Raw genomic sequence first — 13626 nt, forward strand, 5'->3', positions numbered from 1 at the left:
AAGAACACCAATTATGTGAATGTATACTTAAAATGGTATGTAAGAGAATAAGAATTCTTTGGAAAACAACAACAGAGATATAGAATCAAGATAACATGAAGTTCTTTACAAATCCTTAGTAAGACCACAGTTGGAATATGGCATCCAGTTTTAGTCACCACAATATAAAAAAAAATGCAGAGACTCTAGAAAGAGTACAGAGAGGAGCAACAAAGATGATTACAGAACTGGAGGGGAGGGTAAAATATATGAAGAACAATTGCAGAAATTTGGTATGATTGATTTAATGAAAAGAAAGACTAGGGAGACTACCTGATAGCAGCTTTCCAATATTTGAGGGACTGCCACAAAGAAGAGGGTTTCCACATATTCTCCAAAGCACCTGAAGTCACGACTTATGACCATTCACTTAGTGACTGTTTGAAGTTAAGATCTCCCCAAAGATACTTCAAATATGGTTCTGAAGTTCCAGTGGCCAGCCCTCCTGTGTCATGTGATGGCATTTTGGCTTCTCAGCAACCAGCTTGCATTTACAGCCATCCTGTTATCACATGACCACAATTTATGCTATTTTTGTTGCGAACTGGCATTTACTTCCGGTTTTCAGATAAAAAGCAGTTCAAAATGAACAATGGATTTGCTGAACAACATTTGTTTTACAACTGCCAGAAAAAAGATCATAAAATCATTTTGGTCAGTCATGGGATAATTCGCTTTATGACTGCCACAACTTACAACCTTCATTGCCAGGCTCAATTACAGCTGTAAATCATGGACATCTTGTATTGTGTTCAAATGTTCAAAAAGGCGCCAAATACAAGCTAACACGTGTGAAATAAAAATAAGGCTGTGCTCTGTTGATTTTTACATCTAATTTTGATCTCGTCTGAAGTACCTGCTGTGACAACATTTTTGAAACACACAATGCAGGGTCAAAAGAAGAGAAGGGAAAGGCTGCTTCTCCAAATGCTGTTGCTAAATAATGTATTATGATTTTATTCATAATATAAAGATTCACATGGATATCTTGGGAGCGTTTTGCTAAAACAAATGTTTCCTCAACAAACAGCATATTCAAAGATCCCCTCCCTCCCCACATAAGACCCCGTGGCAAAACAGGATACATAAACATTGTCGTTATTATCCTCTCTCCCCCAGGAAGTGATGGCTTAGTTTGGACACTGTGTATCTGTGCTACTTGAAGATGAACTGAACTGGTAATTGATACAACCCCATGGACTGTCATGTACAGTAAAGGATCTGTGTGTCAAGACAACACAATATCTGTTAAGACTCAGAAGAACAACCGAAGGAACTGAATGCCTGACAAGATCTACATCTGAGATCTCAGCTATTTCGATGTTCAACAACAGTACACAATCTAATCTCTTAAGGCACCTCACCATGCTTGATGTAATCAGGCCCACCTATTTTTTTCCCTACTTCTCTGTCCTATTTTTCCTCCTCATCCCTCTTTAGTTCAACTAGATCCATGATCTATGTATGCTCCTTCCATATCTGCCATTTTATCAGGCTCTTGTTTGGTCTTTGTGTGGGGGATAGGTCTATATTTTGTACTGTAACTACTGTAATTGTCAACAAGCATCACATAAAGCTGGTTCAGACTGGCTGCAGCCTGCTCCCTAGACAAAAATGATTCTTGACTCCATAGACTCCAAAGGAACTTTTCCAGAGATGCTGAGTGCAGCACAAGCGAGGCAAGGTCTGAAGAAAAAATACGTGAAAACCATATAATGAAAACAGCCCCCTATATCCAAAATTCTACTCTCTATGAGAGTAATCCAGTCAGGTCCTGTTCCAATGTTTTGGGAACCCTGTGTCTCAGGTGCTGCAGTTAATCCTTTCCCAGTGCTGGTGTCCTTGAAGGCAGGAAGATGGCTCAGTGTCCACGTTAAATTTTCTCAGTACATTCACACCTCCAGCACTCTTCCCTTCACAAATGCCCTCTTCCCCCCAGTTGCAACAGTTGCTAGTGGGCTTCAAAGAAAGCAAAATGAGCTTCAAAGAAAGCAAAAATAAGCCGCTGACAGCTGGAAAATCGGCAGCCTGGGTTTAAGACTTGCATGTCACACGACAGGGTGAGCTCCTATCCTTGCCCCAACTCCTGCCAACCCAGCAGTTTGAAAGCATGCACATGTGAGTAGATAAATAGGTACCACTTTAGTGGGAAGATAGCAGTGCTCCATGACATCATGCTGATCAAATGACCATGATAAATAAATACTGTAAGCATGTGATATTTAGCAATGTTTTAGATATTGTTGTTGTTGTTGTAACCTGTAATTTTCAATTTCCTTTTTAAATGCCATTACTATTACATTTTGGTTTGATTTATATCTTACTTTTTTTCTAGAAATTAAGTCTTATATCAAACCCTCTCCTTGTTTTATTCACACAACCGTCATCCTGCCACTAGTCTAAGAACACCAAAAAATAAATAATACCCCCACCCCCAATTTAAATCGGGACCAGAGTCTAATGTAGTGCATGAAAGTGGCTGGCAGGAGAATTAATTATTTAAATTATATTCCACCTTCCCTACAGGAGCTCTGCATGGCTTTCCTGGAGATCTGCCTTAATTTTTATCCCTGGGCCAGAACTCTGTGAGATGGCTGAGAGAATCTTAGTATTCTGGATCTTCTCAATCTTCTCAATTATACAGACTTTCAACCTGTCGCTTAGCAATTGTTTGAATCTTGACCCCCCTCAAAAGGCACCCTCCCCCCACGAGTTATATGATTTTGGGAGCTTAGCTACCGACTTTCATTTATGGTTGTTTGCCATGTCCCACAGTCATGTCCCAGGTGTGGGTTCCGGCAGTCACTACTGCCACGCGCATGCGCAGTACAATAAAAATTATTCTGCACATGCACAGAAGCAAAACAAAAACAAAACAAGAGAGTGCCTGGAGAACTGGTTCGGGGAGGTGTGGGGTGGCAGGCCTGGGTTGCTACTGGTTCCAGTGACCCAGGCTCCCAAACCACTATCAGTTCGGCCGAACCAGTAGGAACCCACCACTGATGTGACCACAATTTACTCTTTTTTGGTTGAAAACCATTGTTTACTTTCAGTTTTCAGCAAAACACCCCATAGCAAACAATGACTGCAGTGTTCACTTAATGATCATTGAAAAAAAAGAGGTTGTAAAATTGGGTTAGTCACATGGTTACACTTTATGGCCATAACGATCAAACTCTATTACAGTTGTGTGTTGAGGACTATCGATACTTCATTGGCTCTTTTATTGAAACATGGTTTTCCAACTTATTTGCTTTTAAATCTCTGGTCCCTTAAATGTCTTGGCATTTATTTACTTATTTATACATACACACAATTTGTAGGCCATCCAATTTTCAAATAATTTAGGGCAGCTTACAATTGTAATCCTTTTCAAAATTCTAGAAGATGAAAAAGGAATCGTGAGCAGCTAAAAAAAAAAATACATAAACTAAAAGATATCTATCCATCAGGGGCTCAACCTTCGCTCTGCCCCAGAACCTGGGAGAACAGCCAGATCTCCATAACATGTGGAACATCATCAGGGTGGAAGCCATCCAAATCTCCAGAGGATCTCTTTCCAGAAGGCAGATCCCATGAGGGAGAACGTATGCTTCTCTGACAGAAAATGTCAACAAATAAATAGACAGACAGCTTTTGATAAACACTGCCACTGCCTGAGCCATTTAAAAAAAGGGAGGGGGAGCTCAAACCCAGTCAGCAGCCCTTCCTTCCATCCCGTCTCTTACCTTGGCAATCTGGTCTGCCATTTGGAGACGACCATCAAGCTCCCGCCTAATTTGGGCTGCTTGCTCGTCAGGATTGTCCAGCTGCACAAAAGGAGAACAAAATCATTAGCAGCGATTCAGCAACAGTAAAGGAACAAAAATGTCGTCGACGGAAAAACAATATTTTAACCTCCTCTGCTTTTATCGTACTAGTATATCTTTTGAAAAAAAGCAGCTGATGGGAATCAAGGATAATACGTAGGCTACAATTCAATATATATATAAAATAAACCAAGGAAGACTAGTTTGGTATAATGGCTAAGCTGCTGGCCTGGAAACCAGAAGCCTGCGAGTTCTACTCCCACTTTAGGAATGAAAGCCAGCTGGGTAGATTTGGGCCAGTCATTCTCCCCCATGGCCCAGCCCACCTCACAGGGTTGTTTTTGTCAGTGGTGAAATTCAATTTTTTTTATTACCGGTTCGGTGGGCATGGCTTGGTGGGCGTGGCAGGGGAAGGATACGGCAAGATCTCCATTCCATTCCCATTCCTGGGGAAAGGATATTGCAAAATCCCCATTCCCTCCCCACTCTGTGGCCAGCCAGAGGTGGTATTTGCCGGTTCTCTGAACTACTCAAAATTTCCGCTACCGGTTCTCCAGAACTTGTCAGAACCTGATGAATTTCACCTCTGGTTGTTGTGGAGAAGAGGAGGAGAAAATATTAGGTATGTTTGCTGCCTTGAGTGAGTTATAAAGTTAATAAAGGTGAGTTTAAAAAAATATAATAAAAAATAAATAAATAAATAAATAAATAAATAAATAAATACATACATACATACATACATACATACATACATACATACATACACACACACACTTTGTTTCTTTGTTATTTTACCTTAAAGAACATATTTTCCTCTATATCTAGTTCTTGAATGTTAGGCAACCATTCATAATTATGATAAATGCCCACCGAACATTGTCATTCCATACGTTGCAGGAATATCAGAAAAGCTCTGGAGGATCTTCAGCCAACACAACATACATACATACTTCAAACCCAAGAATACACTAAGGCAGACTCTTGTCCACACCAAGGATAAAACACCCAGATACACACTGGGCAACGTGGTATATGCACTACACTGCAGTGCAGATCTGCACATTGGGGAAACCAAACAACCATTTCATAAATGCATGACATGACTTAGGAGAACAAATAGACCAGTACTAGATTCAGCAGCCCATCTGCATTTAAAAGGCAAAGGTGACTCTTTTGAAGACAGCAAAGTCCACATTTTGAACAGAGAGAACCTCTGGTTTGAAAGACGAGTCAGAGGCCATCTCTGTCAAAAGTGAACAGCCCTCTCTCAACAGAGGGGAGGGATATGATATCATCTATCTTCAGTCTACAACACAGTTCTTTCAGCAGTTCCAAGAAGGCTCCACATCCATTTGCACCACTCAGGTGACCCAGTGGTGGGTTTCTACCAGTTTTACTACCGGTTCACTCTTGCGTGCGCTCTCTCTCACACACAACGATTCTGCACATGCGCAGAAGCATCTGGGTGAGCGGGCAGAGCTGCCCACTGCTGCCACTACCAATTCAGCTGAACCAGGAGCAACTCACAACTCACTAAAAGAATGTAAATGACCAGATGTCTGCAAGGAGTATAAATCCTTCCATTCCTCACCATCCAGTCAGAGCTGAAGAAGCTTCTCGGATGAGAAGCAAAATGTTTTCAAAGTAAAACCAGAAAGTCCACTTGCCTCTTGAAAAAAGCACCATTGGGACAACCATGACCTGGATGACTGAGAATCTCCATAGACCTGACTGCAAGTTATGATGTTTTTTGCCAGAAACTAGCATTTACTGCTGCCCATTGTGGACAATGTGTTCGCTTAATGACTGCATCATTCATCTAATGACTATTGCAAAAAAGGTTGTAACAGTTGTATGAATGGGGGTAGACTTGTGATGATCCACTTAACAAGTGACACAGTTGCAACTCAATTACAGTCATAAGTTGAGGACTATCTATATTGTTTTGTTGTAACTTTCATATAGCAACTATAAATTCTTTTTTAAACATTTAACATCTGAAGAGGGATATTTAATGGTATCCACTATTCTAAAACTCTTCTTCCCCAAGCTCCAATCTATGACAGCTCCTTGGTTTTGCTCACAGGAGAATTTGACACCTATGACTATATATTGAATTCGTGACAAGCATCTACATGCAGACCTAAGGTCTGCTCAATCTAAGCTATGTATAAATCATGCTAAATCATGTCCAGGAATTATATCCATTCTAGATAACATGGATGTGCCATTACCAGAAAAAAACATGTCTGCAATCACATTAATCATAGATAAAGATAAAGGTTCCCCTCACACATATGTGCTAGTCGTTCCCAACTCTAGAGGGTGGTGCTCATCTCTGCTTCAAAGCCGAAGAGCCAACGCTGTCTGAATCTCCGTGGTCATGTGGCCAGCATGACTAGAATGCGGCCGCGCGAGTGATTGTGGGCGCACCGCGGTTCGCCCACATAACACCTATCCTCTGCGAGCTGCGCTGGCTACCTGTGCACCCGGGTGCGCTTCAAGGTGCTACTTACCACCCATAAAGCCCTCCATGGTAGTGGATCTGAGTACTTGAGAGACCGCCTCCTGCCAATTACCTCCCTTCGACCTATTAGATCGCACAGATTAGGCCTCCTCCGAGTTCCATCCGCCAGTCAGTGCCGACTGGCGACTACGCGGAGGAGAGCCTTTTCAGTAGTAGCTCCGACCCTTTGGAACGATCTCCCCATGGAGATTCGCACCCTCACCACCGTCCAGACCTTCCGCACAGCCCTTAAGATCTGGCTATCTCGTCAGGCCTGGGGATAAAGATTTTAATCCGCCCCACCCGAATGTTGAATGAAAGTTGTGTTTTATTGTTTATTTTTTATTCACGTACTGTCTTATGTTTTGTCTTACACACCCCCTCCCATGAATTGTAAGCCGCCCTGAGTCCCCTCAGGGAAAAGGGCGGCCTATAAATAATAAATAAAATCTAAAATCTAAATGACTAAACATCAAAGGTGCACGGAACGCTGTCACCTTTCCACCAAAAGTGGCCCCTATTTTTTCTACTTGCATTTTTACATGCTTTTGAATAGCTAGGTTGGCAGAAGCTGGGGCAAGTAATCGGAGCTCGCTCCATTGTACGGTGCTAGAGATTTGAACCACCGAACTGCTGACCTTTCTGATTGACAAGCTCAAGTGTCTTAGCCACTGAGCCACCGCGTCCCCAAATTAATCATATTAATCAGGCTCTATTGAAAGATGTAAATTAGGTTACCTCCTAACTGACACTTTGCCAAGATTTTGTTCATCTAAAACGCATGAGGGCGAGCTATTGAAGTCTTTTTAATCTTTCAGAAAAGAAAGGCAATTATCATTTAAGGCCTTTATTTTTCTTCTCCAGGCGAAAAGAAAAAAAAATCAATTGAGTTTGCAAAGTTCACAAAGACCTTTGCTCAATAAAAATAGATGTACTGCGATGTCTGTATTTGGTTGGGATCGGTGTACATCTTGCTCTGACACAAGAAACATAGCTGAAAATACTCTTAGGGCAAGTCTGAAATTTTTTGCTTGCAAATGCAAAATTAAAGGAACAGTTCTGTGCTTCGCTTTCAAAATTGAGATGCCCGGTATACAGAAGCATATGAGACTGTGTAAGTGGTTTATTCTTTATGAACTGGCTTATATCTCCAACTTGGTTTATTAGCAGGGCAGGGAGGATAGATAGAGATTGAGGTATAGTCTGCCTGCTTACAGGCCTTTTCTTTTCCTAGCAGAAGGCTTCAGTCTTCTGCTATTTTCTCCCTTTGCTCTTTCTATACATTTTTTGGCCATCTGAATTCCTCTTCCTTCTCTTCAAAAGTTCAATGGTAGGACATTGTTGCTGTTAGTTGCGAAGTTGTGTCTGACCCATTGCAACCCCATGGACAGTGTTCCTCCAGGCCTTCCTGTCCTCTACCATCCTCTGGAGTCCATTTAAGCTCACGCCTACTGCTTCAGTGACTCCAGCCAGCCCCCTCATTCTCTGTCGTCCCCTTCTTCTCTTGCCCCTCAATCTTTCCCAGATGACTTTTGGGAAAATGTATCATTCTTTTTTTAGTACAAAATATGATTACAGTATTACAAACTTTCTACCCAAATATAGGTAGTCCTCGACTTACAATAGTTCATTCAGTGACCATTCAAAGTTACAATGGCACTGGTAAAAGTGACTTATGACCATTTTTTACACTTACGACCTTGGTAGCAGTCCCATGATCATGTGATCAAAATTCCGATGTTTGGCAACTAGTTCATACTTATGACCGTTGCTGTGTCCACAGGTCATGTGATCATCTTTTGCAAACTTTCAATCAGCAAAATCAATGGGGAAGTCACATTTGCTTAACAATTGTGTTGCTAATTTATCAACTGCAGTGACTCACTTAACAAAGGAGGCAAGGAAGGTCATAACATCAAAACTCACTTAACAACAACAATGTGAGGTTCAGTGGTGTTCATAAGTTAAGAACAATCTATAATACATGAGACTGTCCAAAATGACTTCCCATCTCTTGTCCAAACATTGAAGTTCAGGGTCTAAAATTAGTTAGCTGCCCCATTAAATGGAGCCAAACTCCCCCGCCCTTCTAAAAGCTGATCTTTAAGGCTTGAGTCTAATTTCACCTGTCATATTATTTCAACAGTCTTGTACAACTAGCCTTTAGCGTTCAATAATGCAGGCTACGTTAAGTGCAAATGTACTGTCTGATTGAATGCTTGGTATTCTAATATTACATTTTTAAAGCATGTCTTTCTGAGATAGCAGAGCACTTTGTTAGCAAGTGACCTTTTGTAAACATTGTGAATAAATAAATATTAATTGCTTTATAAGCATCCTGAACATGTGCCCCGTATGCTGCACGTACCGACTAGGTTTGTGGGATGCAGGCAAAGGTGCACTGATTTGCAAGAAGATCTCTCCATTAGAGATCCTACTGTGTGTAGAATAGCATGAGTGTCAGCCTCTATCTCGCATGCTTGATATCAGCAGCCATAGTAATGGGGAGGGAAGCGTCTCATGGTATTTGGGAGGAGAAACATGCTGGTGGAGACATCTCGATAAAGGGAGTTTTGTTCTCATCATCTTCTGCGCATGCTGAAGGCTCGTGTTTAGGTTTGGGCAAGGCCAACCGTCTCTGCATACCAACTGAATGAGGCAACCTGAAGATGCAACTCATATGATAACCTTGGAGGTTGGAGATTGGACATTGGGCTGGGATATCTGCAGGGAGGGACATTTGATATGTACAAACTCGTGCTTTTTTGCCTCAGATCTTGCTTCACTTTCGCTGTTTTCATTTCATATCCAGTAAAAGTATTTTTTCTCTAAATAAATGGAGTTGGGAGATTCCTTTCTTGGATGTTAAATGAGGCACACTTGACAATGAGTAAGTGTCAGCCCTTCAAGGTAGTCCAGACATAAAACCGGACCTGACAGTACCCTTCAGAGGTGGGATTCACTTACCTTCCCTATTGGTTCAAAAAAGTGAGCATGAACACACCGCCTTCTGGCATTGAGCAGAGCTCATGCATTACGTTGGGGCAAATGGGCGGAGTCTCCCACAGCAGCCGCTACCGGTTCTCCCGAACTGCAGAGAATCAGCTAAATATTACCTCTGGTACACTTATTGTAAGACTTCAGTAGCAGATTCTCCCAAATCTGAAAGCATTTTCTTCCTCCATTGCCTTTACCTTCTGGAGAATTAGGGAGGGCTTTTTCTGTGATGCTTTCTCCATCCCCATTCCTGCCTGTGGGCTGAGATATCCCTTATCTGACTGTTACCCTGGCTGTGACTCTTCCTCCTGTCTCCCGAGGTTCTTGTCACAGCCTGTCAGAGTAGGCTTGGGGCAACACTGGGTTTTGGTTGTACTTGTGGCATACTAGCCAAAACACGCTAAAACTGACTGGTAATATCCTTATGTGGAAACATAGAAAATTGATAGCAGAAAAAAGACCCAATGGTGCATCAAGTCTGCCCTTTGAGTTTTTGTCTTGTTTTTGTTTTCTTTTTAATTAATTAATTGTTTTATTTATTATTTTGGTTTTTAAAATTTTTTTCAACTGGCTGATAACCCTGCGTTGCCCAGGTATTTATTTATCCTAATCCGTATATTTGTCCTCAAAAATAATCCCAGGCCAAACATAATTTCCAATGTTGGATTTTCTCCCTTTACCAGAGGGAGCCCCCTTGTGGAGTACTGTGAAACCGTTAACATGGCAATACAGCTGTACAATAGAAGCCATTTTATGGCAGTACGGTAGAAGCCATTTTAAGGCATAACAGGCTGTATCTTAACAGAACACACACCCTGAGGGGTGCTAGGGGTTCCTTACCCCCAAAATATTTGTTTTCAGATAGCAAATCATCTGTGTACCAAGTTTGAAATTGCTTGAGGCATTCCAGAGTTAAGCTGGAACACCCATACTGACACCCCCACTTATATATACAGGTGAAACTCAAAAAATTAGGATATCGTGCAAAAGTTCATTTATTTCAGTAATGCAACTTAAAAGGTGAAACTAATATATGAGATAGACTCATTACATGCAAAGCAAGATAGTTCAAGCTGTTATTTGTCATTGTGATGATTAGAATATTGTGAAAAGGTGCAATATTCTAGGCTCAAAGTGTCCCACTCTAACCAGCTAATGAAGCCATAACACCTGCAAAGTGTTCCTGAACCTTTAAATGGTCTCTCGGTCTGGTTCAGTAGGAATCACAATCATGGGAAAGACTGCTGACCTGACAGTTGTGCCAAAAACCATCATTGACACCGTCCATAAGGAGGGAAAACCTCAAACGGTAATTGCAAAAGAAGTTGGATGTTCCCAAAGTGCTGTATCAAAGCACATTAATAGAAAGTTATGTGGAAGGGGAAAGTGTGGAAGAAAAAGGTGCACAAGCAGCAGGGATGACCGCAGCCTGGAGAGGATTGTCAGGAAAAGACCATTCAAAAATGTTGGAGACTTTCACAAGGAGTGGACTGAGGCTGGAGTCAGTGCATCAAGAGCCACCACACACAGACAGATCCTGGACATGGGCTTCAAATGTTGTATTCCTCTTGTCAAGCCACTCCTGAACAATAAACATCATCAGAAGTGTCTTACCTGGGCTAAAGAAAAACAGGCCTGGTCTGTTGCTCAGTAGTCCAAAGTCCTCTTTTCTGATGAGAGCAACTTTTGCATCTCATTTGGAAACCAAGGACCCAGAGTATGGAGGAAGAATGAAGAGGCACACACTGCAAGATGCCTGAAGTCCAGTGTGAAGTTTCCACAGTGTGTGTTGATTTGGGGAGCCATGTCATACGCTGGTGTTGGTCTGGAAGTTGGTTCCAAGCTTCAACTATTTTTTCTGTGATGTAATATTAACCTAACTTTTGAACTTATGTCCTTTACCTTTAAAAGAGAATGCTAGAGGTGGCCCAGTGCTACCTAGAATGCATTTATCTTATTAAAAGAAAGATTATGTCGAAATGTTGATGGATTGCATCCTATGCTCTGGACTATTCAGCCTTTTGAAAAATGACTTGCCTAAATCAGTGGAGGAAACACTTCAAACGTTTCTGCATGTCATATGCTGGGAGGAAAGGTTAATGCTTTAAATAAAAGGGAGGAGATCCAAAAAGATCTAGATAGGCTTGAGCAGTGGGCGGAAGTGAATAGGATGGAATTTGATGGGGAGAAATGCAAGGATGGGAAAAATGTAAGACACAAGAACAGGATGGGTGAAGCCTAGCTTGGCAGCAGAATACACGGAAGGGATCTGGGTGTCCTTGTGAACTACGAGCTAAGGATGTGCCACCAATGTGATGCAGCTGCTAACAATGCAAAAGCTATCTTGGGATGCATTAACCATAGCACAGAGTCCAGATCGCAGGAAGTCATTGTTCCACTCGATTCTGCTCATTTGGAATATTGTGTACAAGACAGTTAAAAAAAGACAATGATAAACTGAAGCAGGTGCAGAAGACAATGATCAAGGTAGTGAACTGCCTAGGTACTCTATGAAGAACAGTTGAAGGATCATATATTTTTTGCATCCTTAAAAAAAATAACTGAGAGGAGATGAAGCAATCTACAAAGATCTGAAGGGTTTTCACAGAGAAGAAGGGTTGTCTGTTGGTCCAGGTTCAAGCAAGAAACCACAAGAGGAATTTACTGACAGTAGAATTTGCCCTGGATGTGATGGGTTTATCTTTTGCTAAAGGTCTTCAGACAGAGCCTGGAGGGTCATCAGAATAGGTACTGAACAGAGGGTTGGAACAGATGACCTCTAATGACCTTTCCAATTCCATGATTCTATGATGCAGCCAAGTTGGGCTGTAGAAGTCAATATTGTGGTGATAATCTGGACATATGGAATCTTGTGAGGTGGTAACACCATGAATGAAATGAAAGAAAGAAAGAAAAAAATAGATACCTTGTGCATTTGTGAGAGTAAGAGAGAGAACACAATAGAATACATGCAATCATATTTAGCTATTTTATTTATTTATTTATCTCTATAGATTTTAATCAACACTCAGCTCCAGCTTACTGTGAGCACTTTACATAATATAATATTTACATAATTAAAGCCCAGAATAATGAAAGATATTTGCATGGAAGTGAATGCATATATTTAATTATAAATGTAAAAGGATGTCTGTTTGTCTGTCTGTCTGACTGATTGACTGTCTACTTTTGATATAATCTCAATGTTCATGTTTGAAAATAAAAATCCATAGGTGGATGATACTGTGTAGTGGGAAGTTATGTTTCAATGAATTAGGATAATGGCAGATCCACTTCCCAGTTCTGAGAAAAAAATGTTCTGAATAAGTGCAATCTTGGGGAAATTATACTAATATATGATGTTGATAAGTGAATGCAAAAAAGATTGGAGTACAAAAAAACATTAGGGCTCTTTGGGTACCCATTAATGAATGAAAAGAGAGATAGTGGAGAGGTTTTTTTTAAGGAAAATAACCATTTGTTCAAATATACTATATAGTTTAGGCATACATTTATTTATAAGTACCCATGGCGAAGGAATAAACTGAAAAACATTGTTGATTTGTTTATGATGAAAAACTGAGAGTATTAGAGAAGGATACAAGAGTGTTGAGAGGTTCTGAATGTGGTACAAACCATTATTTGATATAGGCAAGAGGGGATTTGAGAAAGATAGATGTGGAAGAAAGGAAGTTAGAGTGAAAGTACAAAGACTGCAGAAACAGAAAGAATGAGGAAGTACAGAATAGATTGGGGGCAGGAATGTGCCCAGGTAATCCTCAACATATGACCAAAATTGAAAAGAAAGTTTGGAAGGTAGAATGCTTACTAACAACAGAAAAATAAAGGATGTGCAAAAGCTGGTAAAAAGGAAATGGTACTGTACAGTGGTGGGTTTCAAATTTTTTTTGAACCTACTCTGTTGGTGTGGCCTCCTTTGTGGGAGTGGCTTGCCAGCCATATGACCTGGTGGGAGTGGCTTTCTCTCTCTCTCTCTCTCTCTCTCCCCCCTTCCTTTTGTCTCTCTGTCTCTTTTTCCTTTCTTTTTTCTTCTTTCTTTCTTTCTTTCTTTCTTCCTTCCTTCCTTCCTTCCTTCCTTCCTTCCTTCCTTCCTTCCTTCCTTTCTCTTTCTCTCTCTGTGTGAGTCTCTCTCTCTCTCTCTCTCTCTCTGTGTGTGTGTGTGTGTTTGAAATCTCTTCTGTAGATGTGGCCTGCTTTCTGGTGGAACCTCTTCTACCCGGTTCGGTAGATTTGACGAACTGGTTTTACCGAACT

At 41.0% G+C, this 13626-nt stretch overlaps 2 protein-coding genes across 20 annotated transcripts in view; one reads left to right on the plus strand and one right to left on the minus strand.

Moving 5' to 3' along the window:
- Positions 1–13626, plus strand: part of CEP15 (centrosomal protein 15) — a 431988-nt gene that overhangs the window by 337224 nt on the left and 81138 nt on the right. The window lies entirely within an intron of this gene.
- The window catches only part of CADPS (calcium dependent secretion activator), a 434367-nt gene that overhangs the window by 248131 nt on the left and 172610 nt on the right, over positions 1–13626 (minus strand). For all 19 annotated transcript variants that reach the window (XM_087708812.1, XM_087708811.1, XM_087708807.1 and 16 more), the window contains exon 4: positions 3768–3848. In XM_087708812.1, coding sequence (XP_087564938.1) covers positions 3768–3848 — 81 coding nt within the window. The remainder of the gene's footprint in view (positions 1–3767; positions 3849–13626) is intronic.

This window comes from Thamnophis sirtalis, unplaced genomic scaffold (genome assembly GCF_051295495.1).
Source record: "Thamnophis sirtalis isolate CommonGarterSnake01/CBP01778 unplaced genomic scaffold, rThaSir2_p1.2 scaffold_3, whole genome shotgun sequence".
In the NCBI taxonomy this organism is placed as follows: domain Eukaryota; kingdom Metazoa; phylum Chordata; class Lepidosauria; order Squamata; family Natricidae; genus Thamnophis; species Thamnophis sirtalis.